At 44.7% G+C, this 20954-nt stretch overlaps 1 protein-coding gene across 1 annotated transcript; it reads left to right on the forward strand.

Moving 5' to 3' along the window:
• Positions 1–954: 954 nt before the first annotated feature.
• Positions 955–17331, forward strand: LOC126474979 (cuticle protein 5-like). Its single transcript, XM_050102512.1, has 3 exons — positions 955–1110; positions 7087–7443; positions 16359–17331. The coding sequence occupies exons 1-3, from the start codon at positions 1099–1101 to the stop codon at positions 16689–16691; spliced, it is 702 nt and encodes a 233-aa protein (XP_049958469.1). The 5' UTR covers positions 955–1098; the 3' UTR covers positions 16692–17331.
• Positions 17332–20954: the final 3623 nt, after the last annotated feature.

Below are 20954 nucleotides of genomic sequence, written 5' to 3' on the forward strand. Positions count from 1 at the left end.
AGTAATGGGTTCCACTGATCACTATTCCGCAGCAGAATCCGTGCGTGGCTTGCTATGTTAGACGAAAACACAACGTAAGCGTATCTATCAGCACTCTGACTTCTGGTGTGTTTGCGACACGAACACTGAAGAAACACGATTTACACATCGGAATATGTACACCTTGTAGAGTAAGTGATTCACTGAACATAATCTTCCGTGCAGAATCTCCCCAGCGTTGATCCGCTAAGTGGCGTGCAGTAATGGACAGTTGTCTGGTCTTCGTTTGTTGGGTTGTAATGAATGTCTCAGGTCCATCACTTTGGGCTTTCTGTAAGTTCCGTTCGTTACATTCGACGATGAACGGAGATGGAAAAGACTCACTGCTCGACAGGAACAGCCATTATATAGAGCATTCCGACACGTGTCTGCATGATGTCACCCGTCGGCTCGTCAGATGATGGCCACAGCAGTTGACCTATGGTAATACAGCAGTCTGACGGGCTGCCGTATTTGGCAGGCTGTTTCCGGGCGTCTGTCATCCTCCCCGGCGCTAAATTTCGTCCAGAAAGTCCATCAACACTAATTGCCGGCATAATCGCGCTCTCCGCGAAATACGACGAATAAGACGCGACCCGTCGGAACGGGTTACGCTTTTAAGAGTGGGCCTCGCACAGGTGGACGAGGAGCGAAGAGCGGAGGGGATGGGCCTACGGTGCAGAGCCTACGCGGGGACCTTGGAAAGGCATCACCGAGGTGCTGGCACCGCCCCACCGGGTCCGACCTGCGTGGGACGAGACCCGTCCAGATTGGTGCCACGGGAACTGCACCGCGGTCCAGGGGTGTCCCGGGATCGCGCGAGAGCGGGCAGCCGCCGCCCAGCCGGTGGCAAAGGTCGATGATCGACCTGCTCCGCCTCCCTGACCGATACGGTGCGGGTAAATGTCAAGGAGGTGATTACAATAGGGACGCGGACGGCCGGGGGAAGCGTGGAGGGCGGCGGGCGCGCGACGTCAGAGGCAGCCGGCAGTGGCCGCCGCCGGCAGGTATATATAGGAGGCGCGCCGCAGACTGCGGCAAGTGTTGACGGCGCAGCGACTCGAGCAGCCAAACATCGGCATGAGGACCCTGGTGAGTAGCCGCCGCCCACTGCCCGCGACGCCCCGCCACACGTAAACAACGCTCCCTCTTTCTCTCTGCACTGACCACTTCCGACTCCGTTTCAACTTTTCCGTACACCTACGTCAGACAACCATTTATTACTGGCCACGTTGGTCTTCACATCGTCGAGTTTCTAGCTCAGATAATATTATTTCACTCGTTGTTTCACTTTTTTTCCCCACCTGTATCTCCACTTTCATTAAAATCGTTTGACATGTACTAGCCTGTTATAGAAAAACACACTTAACATTTTATTTTCTTTTATTGCAACTGATGGCATTTTCTGCTGTTTTCCTTTTCAACTCGCGTTGGCCCCTTTAGGGCCCCGTGACACTTTCAATTCTTTCTCATTTTCTCTTTTCTTGTCCTCAAATATTCTTTTAGTTTTTCATCTCATTTCGTTTTTACTGTCTTCACACCACTTCACGCCTCTTACTTTTTCTTTCTTGGAATCCTCCTATATTTAACACTTTCTTTCAGAAAATATCTCTGATTCTTCTGCTTTCATGTTGTTCATTCCTAAACCTTTTTTTTAACTTCTCGGATCCACCTTGTTGAGAGTTTCTTCCCAGATACACTTGAAATTTCTTTCCTCAGCACGTTGCCATTCATCCTGAATAAATGCCAAAAAAAGCGAGTCCTCTTCTCGTTATTGTTTCTATTGTTTTCTCTATGTTTTGATATAATTTCTTCTTAATTTCCAGGTTCCTTCGCTTCTTATTGGAATCAATCACTGGCAATGTTAAACATGGATTTGAAACAGCAACCATACAAGAATATGATACGTATAATACAGCCAGTCAGTTGCAATAAGAGTTTAGTTTACTCTGGTTTCGACACCTACTATGGACGTCTTCATCAGAAACAATTACAGTTAGGAACAGACGCACAGATTTAACAACAAAATTCTTTCGGCATATAAAATACTTCGTAGGAAGATAGTATTTAAACCATATAAAATTAGACATTGAAATTGCCCTAAAGTTGTAAATGTCAGTAAAATTAAAGCCACGTGCCTTTCTTGAGCAGATACATTGTGTCGCTATAATTTTACTGATGATTAGCAAGTTTATGTCAGTTTCACTATCTAATTTTATATGCTTAAAGTATTATCTTCCTCTGAAGTATTTCAAGTTACGACAGCATTTTGCTCTTAAATCTGTTGATCTTTTACTACATTTTTTGGTAAAGACACCCATGGTGGGTGTCAGACCAGGTTGAAGTAAAATCTTGTTGTAATCGGCTGACTGTATGATACACATCATATCAATAATTGTTATGATTTTGCCATAACTAATTTTAGATGCTGTCTAAAACCATTTTTAGATCAGTGTTGTAATGTTATTAATACAGGTACAAGCGTTGTCGTATTAGTAGGCCTAGCAATCTGAAACCGATCGTTCTAAACATGAAACGACTGAATGATATCGGATATTGTAAGCAAATAAAAGACACTTATTTTTCAGCCGTGGCCTTCTTCAGGTAGACAATTATATCGTATTTAACGCTAAACTGACCAATTTGGCAACGTACTGCAGCGACTCTACCCTGAAGAAGAACCTCCATTACAGGCGAAACGTTGATGGTTCTAATGATGTAACTATTTCACACCATGACACGGCATACAGTTTGAACTACTTTACATTAAAACTGTGATTATGTTTCACTGAACGACATTGAAACACCACCAGCTGTAATAGCTCTAACACGTGCGTCTATGATTATTCTGGCACAGTTTCTTGATGGGACTAGCGCGTTTGATCACTAGAACTAATACGATTTCGCCATCTTGCTGCCGCACCTGTCGCATGAACTGCAGCCCTTAAAACCCCAACGCTGACTGTAGGGCATTTACGGAGGGTCGAACTACGACTCACGGGACCGGCTACCTGCAGTTCTCTGAAACTGCAGTAGAGATGGAGTGGAAGGCGGAAGTGTTATTTAGAGACTAGAAACTGGATTAAATAGACTAGCAGCAGTAGTTTCAGGGACGCAGGCTGGGACACGCCCCTTTCCGTTGGCGGGGGCGTGGCCGACGTAGCCGCTCGCTGGCAGCGCCGCGGTTTCCGAGACGCGCCGCTACTGTATTTGCATGATTATCAGTTTCCGAGATCGCTCACAGCAGTTTACGGTCTATTAGCTGTTGCATTAAGCAGAAAACTGTTACCCCATTTTTGTTAATTAATGCTGAGATTTAATAGAGGCCACACACAAAGCAAGACAGAACTGAAACCTCGTTTCAATTCTAGTACTTTTTGCACGAAACACAATTTTTTTCCATTAGTTGCAGAAATAACTCAGTGTCATTTGAAGATGACTTATTAAGATTCCTGACCTGAAAATATTATATACAATCTCTTTTTTCGTTCAAAATTCACTGATGAAAACTCGCCAGTCGATACTCCGAAAGGGAAGTCAGACCGCGTTCAGAGTAAAGACACTTCGACTGTCAAAATTTTGTCAGTAAGCTGTCGAAGTATTTGTACCAAAGAGGACAGCTCTCATGCTCAAACCACTTTTGGGACCGAGAGCTGTTGAAGGCCGAAGTGGGAAGCTCTGGTATAGTTAGCGAGTCGTGGAACGTATATCGAAAAGACGGATTAGAGGCCGTGGGAGGGGGAATGTTCACTGCAGTTGGCAAAAATATTGTCTCTATTGATGTCGAACTGGAGTGCATAGGGAAGTTATCTAGTCGCGTGTAACAGGTGTAGGTGAAACGAAGTTCATTATTGGATGCTTTTACCGGCCACCCGACTCCGCTGTGACATAATTGAGAAAGTTTAGAGAACCGACATTTGAAGCAGACTGTCGAATGATTCTACAGCCGCCAACATACATAGCACGCAACAACCACGAAGATAAGATAAGAGAAATTAGGGCTCGTACAGAGTCATATAGAAATTCGTTTTTCCCTCACTGTATTTGTAGATGCAACAGGCAGGAAAATGATTACTAATGATACAGGGTACCCTCCCCCACGCACCGTGCGTTGGATTTCCGAATATATATGTTGATATAGATGTAGATTAACGATATGATTACATAAAGCAACGAAACGCCAGTGTCGTAATTCTGATATCATTAACATTTTTGGCGTATTAGTGTTTTGAGAATTCCTTAGCGCTATGAATACTCGGAAAAAGACAGAAATGTCACAACAGATGACCAAATTACTGTCCAGCGTGAGATACAGAATTCAGTTTAATGTTTACGTAGAATTCCAATCACTCAGTCGTTAATTTTCATGTTCGTGTAATATTACTTCCGTTATTGTTCAACGTTTCGCAGAAACCGGGCTCAACACGTTACAACACAAACAATAGGCAAAGTAGTTAATTTAAAGGACCAATTTTCCAGAGAATAAAGTGGGAAGGAGCTATATTGCGCGACTATACACTCTTACTGAATATGGGAACATCGAAATATTGTAATCATTTGTAATACTTACCATTAATACCAAAGAACGATTGGTAGATACTGTGCGAAGATTCTAGAATTTGTATGGAACACACATTGATTGTTTTAACTAACATACGAAACATCGTGATAGTTGTCATTTGTCAACGTCAATACACTCGGAGAAGAACTGAAGGTACTCTCTGGATGTTAATATGGGCTAAATGATCACATTATAATTGTTAATCATCTCCTGAGAAAGAAAGAAAAAATCATTCTACATGGTGAGGTAAAAACAATGAAGTCTCGCTTCCAACAACTGTTACGTGCACTTACATATTAGCTCTCACCCGATTAAAAAAAGATTATTCCACAACTCTAAGATTACAGGGAAGAAGTACAACAATAGGAATAGACTGTTAATCAACGCTATACGAGGAACCCAAAGTGATATGCTGTGTAAGGAATGGAAAGAACTTCAGCAGATTTACTTTAATGGTGTTCATACATTGAGATAAGCACCGAAGTCACCATCATCGATTATTTAAAGTGGATGAAGTTTGTACTCGCGTAACGAAACAGAGAGACCGGCAAAGTTAAATAAAATGGAAGACACTGTGAAATGTCGAAAAAAACTGTGGACTGAAAAATACCAAAACTATGAAAATCCCTAAAAAAACAGAAAATAAATATACTTATCGAAGGCTGGACCAGCAACGGCAGTCTAATAATAAAATAAAATCTGAACTAATCAAACCAAATTGATAGCTTGCAAACGGAGCATTTAGAACGTCTTACTGCAGAACTCAGCTCTTACGAATTTTTGTTGTTACACTTTAACAACTACGCCTACTCGTCTCAAATGTTTTCGGATGCAGATGGCAATGAAACAACGAGGTCTGTGAAAAAGAAATATGTATTGTCAAATACAAGGCTACAAGGATGTTAAACCTCAAACAACTACTTCACAAAGGAAACTTCAGTTTAAATTCTTAGTAAATGAGCCTGAATGAGGAACATGAAACAATACATGCTGTTATCTTTGCTCAATAAATTATTTCGTTGTATTTGAAGTTAAAAAAGAAACTAATGAACATTGGTTGACCATTGTAAACATCGTATCAGATCGTTACCGACATTCTCATCATGAGGCAGTTCAGGGATGACTCACAATATCAGGCACTTCAAGAAGGGTAAACTAAGAGTGAAAGCTTCTGTGGATATTACAGCATATAAGAAACGTACACGTGAACCTATAAAATGAAACTCTGAACAGCTTGTTTTGTAAATCGGTGGGAAAATCTGTCATATAACGTAGTTCATTCTCGTATTCGGAGGGAAACAAATCAGGCTGTTGACCTTCCCGTGTTCTGAGCATTTAGGCGATGAGTAAACTGAACGCTCTTCGTCAAGAAATCTTACGTTACTGGGTACAGAAGGATGATTTTACGGTATCGAAAACTTCCATGCAAATTTAGAAGGAAGACGTTCACAGTCAGAACACCACTCAGTTTCTTCGATTCTTTCTGCCAGGTAGACCTGATGAAGTTCTTAAACAGTGCAATTACAGTACCTTGTGAGCGCTTTCCTGTGAAGAAATGGCAGCTTTCTCCCGGTCTGTTAAGGGCCACTTCACGAAAAACATTTAGAATTAGTATCTGCGACGATAGCATTGAAAAATCCATCTGCGATTTCCTGTTCCATCCATTCGGTCTGACTACAGTGCCCGGTTGCCAGTTACAACCCTGGCAGCGCGCCTCTGCATTTTTTTAACCTGTTACTTCATGTCGACGTGATCGGCATCCTAAGTACACGAGTAGAATCCAAGAACATGTCATACAACGGTTTCAGGATGCTAACGCCTCTGCAAATGCAATACGTTGTCCACTAATTCTGATGGAACAACCTATTGAAAAAACGCTTCCTAAGCCCTAGCGAGCTTTGTAGGGTCATTATTTTTCACAACATCTATCAATGATCCAGTGGATAAAGGAGGTATCCCAACGCTAGAAAACTGAAGCGAAATTCAGGTAGAAATGCAGGGGATCGACGGCTATTCCAGGATTAGTTGTTCAGCCTCACCATAAAAACTAATGTGACGCATTTTGGATAAATGAAGAGCCACCGAAGTATGATTACACGATTGCATAACAATCACTGGAAGCTGTCACTTACATTAAATATCTGGGAGTATGCGTTGGGAGCGATTTCAGGAGGAACGACGTTATAGTACTAATGGGAAGGTAAGGCAGGTGCCAGACTCGATAGCGGAGTGGTCGGCGCGACGGAATACCACGCTATGGAGCCCAGTTCGATTCCCGGTTGGGTCGGAGGTTTTCTTCGCTCAGGGACTGGGTGTTGTGTTGTCTTCATTATCATCAGCCTCGGCAAGAATCCGCGCTACATCTAATGTGAAGCATGGAACAATTTGGGGCGGATTCCAGGACTGTGGACGCACAGATTGGACTCCTCCGCAATTGGTGTTGAGCGCGTTGGCGTCAGCCGTGGCTACGCGGTACCACGACATGAGCGCTGGTCTCTGTTCGGCAGGTGGTGTTGAGCGCGTTGGTGGCCGTGGTGGCGGCGCAGTACCACGGAGGCGGCGGCTACTACAACGGGCCACAGCCCGGCGGCTACGCGCCTCCGCCGCAGAACGGCATTCCCCAGGACACGCCCGAGGTCGCGGCGGCCAAGGCCGCGCACCTCAAGGCGCTGACGCAGGCCAACTCGCTGGCGGCCCAGCAGGACGGCTACCAGGGTGGCTACCAGGGAGGCTACCAGGGAGCCTACAACCCGCCCCCGCAGCAGTACTCGGCGCCGCCCCCGCAGCAGGGCTACCAGGGCGCGCCCAGGCCTTTCGTGCCGGCGCCGCCGCCCGTGAACGGCGTCCCACAAGACACGCCCGAGGTGAGTGGGTCGCCGGGTCGGGTCGCACCTGACTCACGCCTGCCTGCCCTGGAGCTGGCGGGGAGATGTGTGTGTGTGTGTGTGTGTGTGTGTGTGTGTGTGTGTGTGTGTCTACTCCAAGGACATCTCATCGGAGCACTCGTCAGCAATAGGTGACACCCTACTGGAATTGGAATTCCTATTCGGAATTGGAATCATCATCATCATCATTTAAGACTGATTATGCCTTTCAGCGTTCAGTCTGGAGCATAGCCCCCTTATAAAATTCCTCCATGATCCCCTATTCAGTGCTAACATTGGTGCCTCTTCTGATGTAAAACCTATTACTTCAAAATCATTCTCAACCGAATCCAGGTATCTTCTCCTTGGTCTGCCCCGACTCCTCCTACCCTCTACTGCTGAACCCATGAGTCTCTTGGGTAACCTTGCTTCTCCCATGCGTGTAACATGACCCCACCATCTAAGCCTGTTCACCCTGACTGCTACATCTATAGAGTTCATTTCCAGTTTTTCTTTGATTTCCTCATTGTGGACACCCTCCTGCCATTGTTCCCATCTACTAGTACCCGCAATCATCCTAGCTACTTTCATATCTGTAACCTCAACCTTGTTGATAAGGTAACCTGAATCCACCCAGCTTTCGCTCCCATACAACAAAGTTGGTCGAAAGATTGAACAGTGTACAGATAACTTAGTCTTGGTACTGTCTTCCTTCTTGCAGAAGAGAGTAGATCGTAGCTGGGCCCTCACTGCACTAGCTTTGCTACACCTCGCTTCCAGTTCTTTCACTATGTTGCCATCCTGTGAGAATATGCATCCTAAGTACTTGAAACCGCCCACCCGTTCTAACTTTGTACCTCCTATTTGGCACTCAAACCGTTTATATTTCTTTCCCACTGACATTATTTTCGTTTTCGAGATGCCAATCTTCATACCATAGTCCTTACATTTCTGATCCAGCTCTGAAATATTACTTTGCAAACTTTCAATCGAATCTGCCATCACAACTAGGTCATCCGCATAGGCAAGACTGCTTATTTTGTGTTCAATTGGAATAGGAAAAAAAATTTGTTTGCATGTGTGTGGTGGGGGGGGGGGGGGGGGGGAGGGGACAATAATGATCCACAGAATATCCTCCGACACACACGCTATAAGGTGATGTAGATGCAGAAGTCCACCGAATACGAGCCACGCAGTGGTGATCCTACCGAACAGCAGTGACAAGTTCAAACTCAAAAACTGGGACGACATGACGTCGGAGATTACACCTTACAGCCTAACATGAGACTGCCTCACCCAACACACTTCACACAAATGATATCATCCCTTTTATCTCCTTCTCCACATTTTTTGCATTGGCAGCCACTTCAGTGATCGACCATAGCTTACGTTCTCAGCAAAGTGAGATTTTGATATTGTCATCAGATACCCATATCAACAACTGAGACCACACAAGCAAACCTGAAGGCTGGTGCTCGACGAGGAAAAAGTAATTTCACCTCCCGGCACTGAAAGAGATTTCCGTTGCCAAAGTTTAACTGACAAGGGTGTGGGGGAAGAGAGATGTTAGTGTACGGTTTTTGAACATCCTTTCTTCTTTTGAAGAAGAAGTGGAGTCCCTCCACTTTCGCACCTGAATAGCAACCATCATGAAGCGTTCAACAGTCACCTCCACTAAAGGAACACACTCTTAGCTAGAATTCAAAGAATGCAGGTCGGTGAATTTTGTCTACAGGTGTGGGTGTGAACACCTATTAGCTTGGTCACATGTGGGAGATAGTAGGCAGAAGCTTTTAAACTTGGTAGTGATGTGCAGTAAATGGCAGAAGTACTACGGCAAGCCGTGGGAGAAAGAACCCCTGTCACAGTCTAAGGTTACCAGTGGATTGCGCTGTCAACAGCGGCAGTTCATGAAAGGGTGCAAACAGTTGTTAGCAGTGGGGAAGTTTCCGATGGTGGTGGGCACCGACGATATCTCTTGGTCCCACCCAATGGTGTCTGTCCCGTAACTTGCCAAAGTTGTAAATGTACAGGTTCATTTGATTGTAAAAGCCACCGCCTATTGCAGATTACCATGTGGGGTTTGGTTGTAATTTCCGTTTTGTCAGCTTATTTGAGGCAGTGTGTGTGCGAATTCCTAAGGCATCAAACTGCTCAAGTCATCGGTCCCTAGACTTACACTCTACTTGAAGTAACTTAAGCTAAGAACAAGACACACACCCATGCCTGAGGGACGACTCGACCCTCCAGAGGGAGGAGCCACGCAATCCGTGACAAAGCGCCTCAAACCGTGCGGCCACCCCGCCCGGACTTGAGGCAGTCTGATGTTGGGCTGTAAGGTGTAATCACCGACGTCATGTGGTCCCAGTTTTTGAGTTTGAACTTGTTACTGGTGTTCGGTAGGATCACCACTGCCTGGGGTAGCACCGTGGACTCTTTATCGACATAAATGGATTTCAGTTCGCCGCCTAACGCGGCATTTACATTTCCTACGATCTCTCTTCTGAATACACTAAGCAGATTCAGAAGGATGTAGGTTGCAGTAGGTACTGGGGATGAAAAAGCTTGCACAGGATAGAGTAGCATGGAGAGCTGCATCAAACCAGTCTCAGGACTGAAGACCACAACAACAACAACAACAACGATCTCTCTTAATAACCTTTGGCGAATGCCGCGGTAGATTCTTAAACAAGGCAACAGCCGATTTCCTCCCACAACGATGCCTAAGTCGGGCTTGTGCTTTCTGTTTCCTCTGTCTTCACTGTCAGCGAGTCGTTGAAAACAAACCGTGCTCGTGCAGGTGTTGATTTTATCTACCAACATCCTGGATTGTATCGCAAATCTTCTGGAGATTGTTTCATAGAGGCACGTAACACTGCTGAATGAAGTCTATCCATCGAATGAGGACATCAGACTCGGTGGCACCCCATTGATGGTGTGGGACGAAAATACTCTATTTTATGGCATCTATTACCATCAACTCCACTTTACAAATAAGGCACTGTGCTACACCTGCACTCACTAACCATGCATTCTGACCAGATGTGCTTAACAAATAACAGTAATTCTTAGTGATGGGAAGGTGTCAAGTGCTTGCGATCAATTTAAACTACTCCTGTTTTGGTGGCTCGAACGAAAGTATTCTTCTGAACCAAAAATTCCATTCTAAAATCATTTATTTTCTTGAGGATACGTTCATTGATCTGACCAGTGACCAAATATCATTTCACTTGAAGATAAAAGTTAACAGATGCCTGAAAAGTCACTTTAAATATCAATTCCACAAGAAGGAAGGAAGACATTGTTACAGTTAGTCAACATCTTAGATCAAGTACACCAGTCTCTCGCTAATTAATTCCATCAGCAAAAATGTTATGCACCAACACGTTCTGTTTAACCATAATTCAGGCAGTGGGGCGCCTTCGTGCGCTTTACCCACTGCTCAGCCCTTCATCGACACTTCCTCCACGCCACGGCCTAACCATGTATCTGTCCCTTGTCCGGCCGGTACTGGAATACGCGGCCGTGGTGTGGGGTAACGCGGCAGCGACGCACATTGCGGCGCTCCAACGTGTGCAAAACAGGGCGCTACGACTTGCGCTCCACAAGCCGCCTCGCTACCCGACGAGTCTGCTCCATGAGGAAGCTGGCATCCCCTTCCTGCGGGATCGCTTCCGGCAAATCGCCAGAGTGTTCTACAGCAATGCAGAACAGTCTGGCAGCCGCCTGATTCGTGGTCTGGGCCGCCAGGTCCACCACAGGCCAACGACTCGTTGGCCAGTCCTACTGCGAGAGTAATCATCTCTTCCAGCCCGATGTCGAAACAAAGGGCGTCACAATGAACGGCGCCCAGTGAGGACAGCTCAACCCGATAGGTCCCACTGCACCCCAAAGAGGTCACCGCAGGAACAGCAGCTCCGCTGCTTAAACTGCCCCCACACCTGGCATATGTAGCCAGAGTTTTAGAGCGAGCGAGCGAACCATAATTCAATTGTTTCTCTTCGTCTATGAAATGTAGGACTGCTGCCACACTCCCTACGATGCATGCATAAGAAACCAATTTAACACGATAAAAACTATTTCACTTGTGATACCAATACAGACTGTCACACTTTAGCAAGTAGCAAGAAAAAAATCAATGCCTTATTAAAGCAGTTAAAGGATTCGTTAATGAGCTATTACTCTGAGCGATCTGTGGTTTAGTTGCTGGATTGCCATCGGGCCATAAAGAAACGTTCAAAATCATTCACAGCCTGGATTTCACGTGTTCCATCTTATCGTATTTTATCTACATTATATGGTAACTTAAATTCTCCTTGCTCACTATAAACTGCTTATGGATAGCTCATAAGATAATAATTTTTTGCCGGAAAAGGAATATGTTATAGCAGCATACGCCCTTCGTATGGTAATTGTTTGAATAGAGTTGTATACTGATTTTAGTACGATAACGAATCGGAACGGGGATCTCTGACACGTATCGCGTTGGTAGTGATTTCGATTGGATGAGACGAATTTCAAAAAGAAAACAAAAATAAAAAAAGGACATCCGTTCGCAAAATATTCAGGAAGAGACCAATTGGAAACGTATTTTCTCATTCGTAGCCATCGTTTGCCATTTCTTATTTGCTGGTATTTACCGTCTCGTAGACAGCATTGTAGTTGCAGGTGGAACGCTTGTCCGCATCGAACAAGAAATCGGAGAAGAAATCGGTAATGGCCTCGGTTAACACACGATTACATTGAGCGCGACTGCATAAGGAGATCTGGCTAGCCCGTAAGTGGTACGGCTGAACCGGAATTCGATATCTGGTTCTCCAGAGTGCGGATCCGGTGTGTGCAGGCTGCCCACGTCGGCGCAACGTTGTTTTATTAATCGCACGGGGCATTCTTCATAGGGTAAATGGTATGTACTACTCGATGGGAATACACATCAGAGAGATCGCAGAGACTGTGGCGTGTTGTCCTTCCACACCCATCAAAGGCACTTTGTTTTGCTGTGAAGAACGACTTTAACTCGAAGGAATACTGTTTCGGAAGACCGTTCGAAATCTAACAGCCGTGGCTGCAGTGTTCCCGACAGCCTGTGCAACCAAGGTTGATGCCCAGTGCAGATCGGCATCTTTTACTTGCGGAAGCAGTGGCAAGCTTTCACAGAATCCGCTCCACGCTTCGTGCGAGGTGCAGCAGGTGTAACGTAGTGGTCGTGCTGCTACGGTCTTAAGCTGGACACTTGGAGCGACATTTAGCGGGCATAGCCTCGTTAGCACATTCTCCGGCGGTCACGGACACCTGCGGACAGCCACTGCGTTATTAATCGCTCCTTGTAAGAAGGCGGGCAACTGACCGGCAGTCTGTAATGTGTCCTTGTTGCACCGTGTTTAATCTAGCGCTTGTATCTATAGGTCATTCCACATTCCGCTTCAGCTAGTACGCATTAATCTTTCACTGCAGCAGAGAGCTATAATTCCGAGTATTAAACAATAAAATTGGCATTTGTCTTATTTTTCTTGTTTTAAAGATTTATGGTGAGAGCAAAATGTGCCGTTTCCGATATAAATGTTAACCTATTGCACAACAAGCCGAGTGACTTCAACCCCACTGGTTCCCATACGCGGACATCGTCACATTCCTGAAAAAGCCTTCTGGCCAGTCTCAATGCCATCATCAATTACTTCTAATCCTACATTTTTTGTGGATTCTAAGTCAACTTGTATGGTGTTTGAAACCACTAAAAACTAAAATTGGCAATTTTCATCTCTTGTCGTACGTTGGCTATTATAGCTAACTCCAAACAGTTCACCGGGGGTGCACTCAAACAGAAACTTTTGGTGTTTCCTCAAATAAATGTTGAAAACAACTTAGAAACCTGATTCAGGTGGAAAATTTCATACCGTGTCAATTAGTATGTAACCTAGATTCCAACATGTCTGACGAATTTCCAGTAGGGCAATTTATGGAAAAACCCTAATCTTAAACATCTTCAGAAATCATTAAATGTTACAGAAATTGTGCGTTATTTGGCATATAATTTCCTCCATCTTCGCTTGCTTTTCAGTTTATCCATAGCACCAGTATAGTTCCTCACTCATTCATCGTGTTTTGGTGCCTCCAACTCATCTACTTCAAGCACATGTATGAAATTCTGAAAGCTGACGCTTGAGGAGAGGCATATTGTTTCAAGAACACTGAAGAACCCAGAACAAGACACCTAAGGTCTGAGGCAATAGCAGAACATTGTGAGTGGTCCACTGTTTGAAACTGGTTGTAGTAGGAAAAGTATTTATTTAGCTGGAACGGTGATTTTTTTATTTCAAACATTGAACTTAACGGGTTTAAAATCTCGCTATCATCGTCATTTAGGACGGAGAAAAGGTCCACTTGAAGAGGGCCGAGGGCAGTATATGTCTCCTTGTTGAAGGCACCGTTTCGTCATGCTGCTGAACGTTTTCAGGAAAACCATGGAGAAATATGTGAATGGTATGCCGGAAATGGGGACCTCAACTTTTTTGGTAGGTGTTGACGTTCGGGGCTCGATGTCCTACCTTGAAGTCTGGATTCTGCCCAAATTATAGATAACTTCAAATTCATCTTGCAGTATCATATTTCCCATCCCACGTTCATCTGCTTACTCTTCCCTTTCTACAGGTGATTCCGTGACAATGTTACAAAGTTTCAGGAAATACGGAGAGGGGTAAAGAAATCAATTTGAGATAAGGGACCCTGGTCGGGAAACAACTGAGTCCAAGAGTATAAGTGAAAATCTGTTCAAGTTCCGCCTTAGCCTTGCACATCGCTAGGACTAAGAACCCCCAACTTCTGAACTATGGTTATTATTCCCGATGAATACTCCTCAATAACATCAGATAACTTCCCCTCTTGTACTGATAACGGTCCGTGTAACATGATGTCAGACAGACCGAAAATCCAAAGTCGACGGTACAGTAACAATGAATTCCGTTTACGTGCGCAAGCTTGACAATCTGCTACATTTAGAAAAATTGTTAAAATTCGTGACCCCCCAGCATCAATGCTTTCAATCAATTGGATAGAGTTGGGAAGAAGAGGAGTTTGTGGCACAACTTGACTAGAAAAGGGATCGGTTGATAAGACATGTTCTGAGGCATCAAGGGATCACCAGTTTAGTATTGGAGGGCAGCGTGGAGGGTAAACATCGTAGAGGGAGACCAAGAGATGAATACACTAAGCAGATTCAGAGGGATGTAGGTTGCAGTAGCTACTGGGAGATGAAGAACCTTGCACAGGACAGAGTAGCATGGAGAGCTGCATCAAACCAGTCTCTGGAGACAAGACCACAACAACAACAACAATGCAAGCATGGCATCGTCGCAGAAAGGTCTATTGAACAGTTTTAATATTCCCGGTGACGTTAGAGCAGTGTAGAAGACAGCGAGAATTGCCAGGAGATCCTTTTCAGTCTCGGCAGGCGTCTCGTACACAAGACTTCTCACAAGACCCCACAAGAAGAAATCAATTGGGCTGAGATCAGGTGAACGTGGTGACCATGCTATGGCGCCTCCTCTGCCTATTTACTTTTCAGGGGATGTCTGACCCAGGTGTTCATGAGTCCTCAGTCCAAACTTAGGTGGGACTCCATCATGTTGGAACCACATCCGATGTTCACTCCCTTAGCTGAGTGGTCAGCACGTCTGACTACCGCGCAGCGCGCCGGGGTTCGATTCTCGGCACAGTCGGAGATTTTTCCTTCCCAGGGACTGGGTGTTGTGTTGTCCTCATTATCATATCATCACTGACACGCAAGTTGCCCATTCTGGCGTCAGCTGAAAAGACTTGCAACTCGGCGGCCGAACTTCCCTAGGTGGGGCCTCCCGGCCATCAATGCCATACGGTCATTCATTGACGCCCGATGACGAATGACAAGTGCTGGCCGGGTCTGAATACCCAACAATCGGAGCAACAAAAATACTGGTACGTGTATTCCACTGTCAGAGGTGACGGAACGATTTTGACTTATAGCTTTCAGCTCGATCTTTTCCAGACCGCCGTCCGGGTTGGCCGAGCGGTTCTAGGCGCTACAGTCTGGAACCGCGCGACCGCTACGGTCGCAGGTTCGAATCGTGCCTCGGGCATGGATGTGTGTCATGTCCTTAGGTTATTTAGGTTTAAGTAGTTCTAAGTTCTAGGGGACTGATGACCTCAGAAGTTATGTCCCATAGTGCTCAGAGCCATTTTTTTCCCCCAGACCAGGGTCGCTGTACCTCTAACTGATACATCTACCACACTCCATTATTAGTGAAAGTTTGTAATAGCATCACGGTATAATCCTGCATAATATTCTCATCTAGTTCCTTTCACTTGTACAGACCTCTCATAATGCCTTTCCTCTTCTTCCTCACTGGACTCGCATTCGGGAGGACGGCGGTTCAATCCCGCGTCTGGCCTTCCTGATTTAGGTTTTCCGTAATTTCCCTAAATCGCTCCAGACAAATGCCGGGATGGTTCCTTTGAAAGGGCACGGCCGACTTCCTTCCCCGTCCTTCCCTAATCCGATGAGACCGATGACCTCACTGTCTGGTCTTCCCCAAACAACCCAACTCCAACCCTTGTTGCTAGTATAATCTTCTGCTGCCGGCCGCGGTGGTCTAGCGGTTCAGGCGCTCAGTCCGGAACCGCGCGACTGCTACGGTCGCAGGTTCGAATCCTGCCTCGGGCATGGATGTGTGTGATGTCCTTAGGTTCGTTAGGTTTAAGTAGTTCTGTTCTAGGGGACTGATGACCACAGAAATTAAGTCCCATAGTGTTCAGAGCCATTTGAACCAATCTTCTGCTATAGAGAGTCTAAGTTGTCGTCCAGGCTCTCGAACACTACAGCCTACGCCGCCCCGTTTGGACCAGCTTCGCCAGCCTCCTAACAAGTGACGCAACGTTTGCAGGTGGCTGCCGCTAAGGCCGCCCACTTCGAGGCGTACTCGCGCAACGCCGCCCCCGTCGCCCCCGGCCAGGGCGGCTACAACCCCGGCGCGTACAACACGGGCGCCTACAACCCGGGCGCGTACAACACGGGCGCCTACAACCCCGCGCCGTCGTACGGCGGCGGCCCGCAGCAGTACTCGGGCGGCAACTATGCCCCCAACGCGCCGGCCAACATCGTGCTGGGACCCGGCGGGGTTCCGCTCGACACCCCCGAGGTGGCCGCCGCCAAGGCCGCCGCCGCCGCCGCCCACCAGCAGGCGAGCGCCACCGGCCAGCAGCAGTACTACGGCTGAGCAGGGGCGGCGCCGCCCACGCGTTCCTAGGGGCCCCACCGCGGCCCCGCAAACCCTCGCCCGCTCGAGGACCGGCCTACGGACACCGAGACACACACACACGCACACCACCGGGACGCGAGTCGCCGTTCAACACTCGTCCCTCCCCCTTCCTCCTACCTTCTTCTCTTCGCTTCTCTCCCCCCTTCTACTCTGCTACACTCCCAGCTTCTCTCGACGAACAAAAAAGCAACCAATTTCTGATTTACATTTACAGTTCCCGTAAATGAAGCAGTAAACGTTACACTTTAGGATAATTTCTTCCTTACTCCTATGTTCTCAGATTTCCTTAACGAGATCTGCGTACATGACGCCCACCTAGATAAACAGTACAACGAACGTGGATCTAAAGTTGGATTCATAAACAAGTCATTACATGAGACAGCTTTAGTTTCTCAAGTGTTTCCACATGCGATTGGTGACACTGTTACGTTTTACTAACAGTCCATCGTGGAAGCAGAGGAAAGTGCTGTAGCTTTGTTTACTACGAACTGTTGTGTATGATAAATTGTGGCAAATATTATAGCTTATCTGTTACTCAGTATTGCATCGATATCTGAGTACAGGAAAAGTTGTATAAATAAACGTTTAAAAACAAAAATCACATTTTTTTCTTTAATCCCATACATCCTGAAAATAACAACCACTCAGTCCTACGCTTAAGAGGCAAGTTTGTATCCTATATCATCAAGAAACAAAGTATGAAGCAAAAATGACCCAAATTATTTTACCATATACAGATAAAAAGCTATTGTGTATAGGAAAAGTGCAGGATATGGCAGCCACAGTCAAATATGACACTTAGTAATCTCAGAATCGGGAGTTAGTTAATGAGGTGTGATCAATGGCTAGGGCCCAGAGTAAAAAATAAAATAAAATAAAAATTATAAAAAACTGTCGTTTCAACCCTTCTCTAGTAATTGCAGCTGCAACCCCACTGAACGTGATGGCACCCCATTTGGAGAGCATAGCGCCGCAATGTTTGCTCTCGTGCACAGGCTGGAACCACTAGGGACCGTTCAAAACCATTCGACGACACTTGAATGCGGTCCGAAGCATAAAAGGGTGATATAAGATCAGATTCTTACTTCGAGGTGTCATTAAGGCTGTGAATGGCTCCCACAATTACAGACACAAAACAAAAGGTCTTTAGAGAAGATAAATTAGAAATATAGAAACATAAAAAGATGAAAAAAAACCACTGCCAAAGGCGAAGCTGGTGAGAAAAGAACGACTATATGGGAAAGCAGCAGCTAGAAAATAAAAGATAAAAAGTAAATGTCAGACTACAGATGTAAAGGTCTTGTGTTCAATACCTGGTCAGTCCTAGAGTGTTTATCTGCACTTACCACTTCTTTTAACTCTAGCAATGTTTGTTAGTGTAAAAAAAAGAAAAAAACAGTTCCACTGTGGCCTGCAGACTACTGTAGGTCTCTCTCTGCGTAAGTCAGTTCAAAATTGACGAAAGACGAAGGCATACCACCTGCATTTCCATCACGCTTAGAAAACACTGTAGTGTTCATAGCAACCTTCTGTTTGTACAATAAAATTACTAATAGTAGAAAATTAATAATAGAATAATACAAAAAATTTGGACTATAAAAGTTAATAAACACACAGAAAGGCTAATGCGTAAAAAGCTAAACAAAAAAACAGTTACAAAGTTTAATGGTTACTCACATTGACGAACACGAAACGAAGCAAAAAATCGGTTCGCTTGTCTACAGTACGGAACTGTTGTAGATTAATTTTGAAAATGTGTTCTACTTTTATTATAGTGAGTACGGAGCAAAGTTTGGGCGGTCTGCACCTCTTTTACATTCCATCAGCCATTCTTAGAGATTCGTTTACAGTTGAGTTTGCAATGTACGAGGGGCGTTCAGAAAGTAAGCTCCGATCGGTCGCGAAATGGAAACGACTATGAAAATCCGATAAAGCTTTGCACAGATGTGTTGGGTAGTGTCTCTAGTATAACCCCAGTTAGCATCACGTCGCTCTTCTCATTTCTGAGCTCGCATTGAGTGCGTAAAGATGTCTAGAAAATAGTGTCTGCCGCCAAGTACGAGGGCCTGGTGAGAAATTTCGCCTGAAGCTATGCAGCTAACATTACATAACTGTCGTGCTGTTTCGTCTTCACGACAATTCTCAGCCGCATTCTGCAGGGGCAATGAAGATGCTCCTGCATCGTTTTCAAATGGAAATGATAGATTACCCACAATACAGTCCGCAGTTGTCTCCCCCAGAGTTTCATCTCTGGTCACATAAACCGCTGTCTTTGAAGACAACATTTTGACACAGACAACGAGGTGTAGGCCAGCGTGGAGAATTGGCGGAAAGCACTGGCGGCTGCCTTCTATGATGAGGCTATTGAAAAGTTGGTACAACGCTATGACAAAAATCTAAGTCAGAACGGCGACTACGTAGAGAAGTAGCTGAAAGGTGTAGCTAATTGTTACAAGTAAAACATTTCTGATGTTCACTGTGGTTTCAATTTGGCAATGAATCGGAGCTTACTTTCTGAACAGGCCTCGTACGTAGTACATGAGTTATATGTACTAATAATAACAAAAATAATAACAGCGAAAGTAGAGATTGCAATAACGTGGACGACCAAGTGATTGCATCCTAGGATGAAGAACACAAAGCTTACCTGTTTACAATAATTGTGGAGTAATACAAAGAGTGTCGTACGGAGATAAGAATTTGGAAAACGCGGTATGTGGCTATAGGAGCGGAAAGACGCGACTTGAAATCCGAGTAGAGAATTATAAAAAATGAAACTTCGTTTGAGTAATGTGATGAGACATTTAACCGGTAGGGAAGTTCAAAATGTGCAGAATAATTTGAGGAAAGCAAAGGTAATCGTGAAACAACACATCCCACCTTTTATGATGACAGTACGTTAGAAGTTACAAATACATGACTGCACATGTGGAGAAGTGTGGATAGTGACAAAGAAAATGAAAGAAAGCCTTCACGCAACGGAAAAACTATGTTAGAGAACGTTTACAAAACCGTAATAATGGACATGGAGTTGGAATGAAAACACCTAACGAATTATGAAAACAGAATCAACATAGGTACCGTGGATAAAAGGGGAAGATTAGTGTGGTATGGCCGTTTGAGACACATGTAAGGTAGCAGAATACCTCACAAAGTAAAGGAATGGACATCTCCAGGAAGGCACAAATTAGACCTACGAAGAATTTTTCACAAAAGTTGCTTTCTTTATTTAACATATGATGTGGGTACTTTTTTAAGTTAGTAAAATTTCGAAGCTCTTCAACTGCACTCAAACACGTGTAGCTGTATATAGAAATTGTTTGTATTTTGTAACTTCTTTTTCGAGTATTTTACCGTTCCACTTTCTCTTTCGTTTGCAAAAGATCATCTGATGACTTAAGAAAATGATGACGATACCTGCTTGTGTGATCTGAAGCTAAAACTGTACTCAAACACGTGTAGCTGTATATAGAAATTGTTTGTATTTTGCAACTTCCTTTTCAAGTATTTTACCGTTCCACTTTCTCTTTCGTTTGCAAAAGATCATCTGATGACTTAAGAAAATGATGACGATACCTGCTTGTGTGATCTGAGGCTAAAATGTCAAACAAAACAAAAATCGTTCACTAATGGTCACTGTGCATCCCTGAAGCAGTACAGTTAATGTGTTGAAGTGTCAGTATTTACAATCACTAGCGCTGTGGTTTCTAAGCTCTCTTAGACCATTACCTCTGAACACAGTCAGACAGTAGCTAGTACCTCCCCCACTCTCCCTACCATCATCAACATTAGCGTCTAAATAAATTTTATAATGGCAATTTGAAAACTCTTTGATAAATGATACTTAGTGTTTGTAGGTGTTTTATTGAACCACGAAATAATCAGTCAATGAGACAACCGGTATTACTAACAGCATGATGATGCATTTCTCAGTGAATCGCTATTGCTACCTACAAGAGCTTGTCAGAAACGAAAGACAACTATCCACGTTGATGGTTCACACTTGTTCACAAAACTTCTTTCACCCACATCCTGTGTCCCATCCAATATTGATAAGTTCAGAAGTGTGCACTATACTTATAGTTCATTATTCACATGATTATGGACTTTTTACTTCTGAACTGACAGAAATTGTAAAACTTCAGGCTAGCAATGCTTTCTGTCTGACGATTGCCAATAATGATAACCATAATAATAACAACAATGCAGTTTAAGCCCTAC

Source organism: Schistocerca serialis, chromosome 4 (assembly GCF_023864345.2).
Source record: "Schistocerca serialis cubense isolate TAMUIC-IGC-003099 chromosome 4, iqSchSeri2.2, whole genome shotgun sequence".
Taxonomy (NCBI): Eukaryota; Metazoa; Arthropoda; class Insecta; order Orthoptera; family Acrididae; genus Schistocerca; species Schistocerca serialis.

Excerpts from the sequence above, each read along its gene's own strand:
- LOC126474979 (XM_050102512.1), top strand. Across the intron at positions 7,444-16,358 it reads TCCCACAAGACACGCCCGAG|GTGGCTGCCGCTAAGGCCGC; the intron begins GTGAGTGGGTCG and ends CAACGTTTGCAG.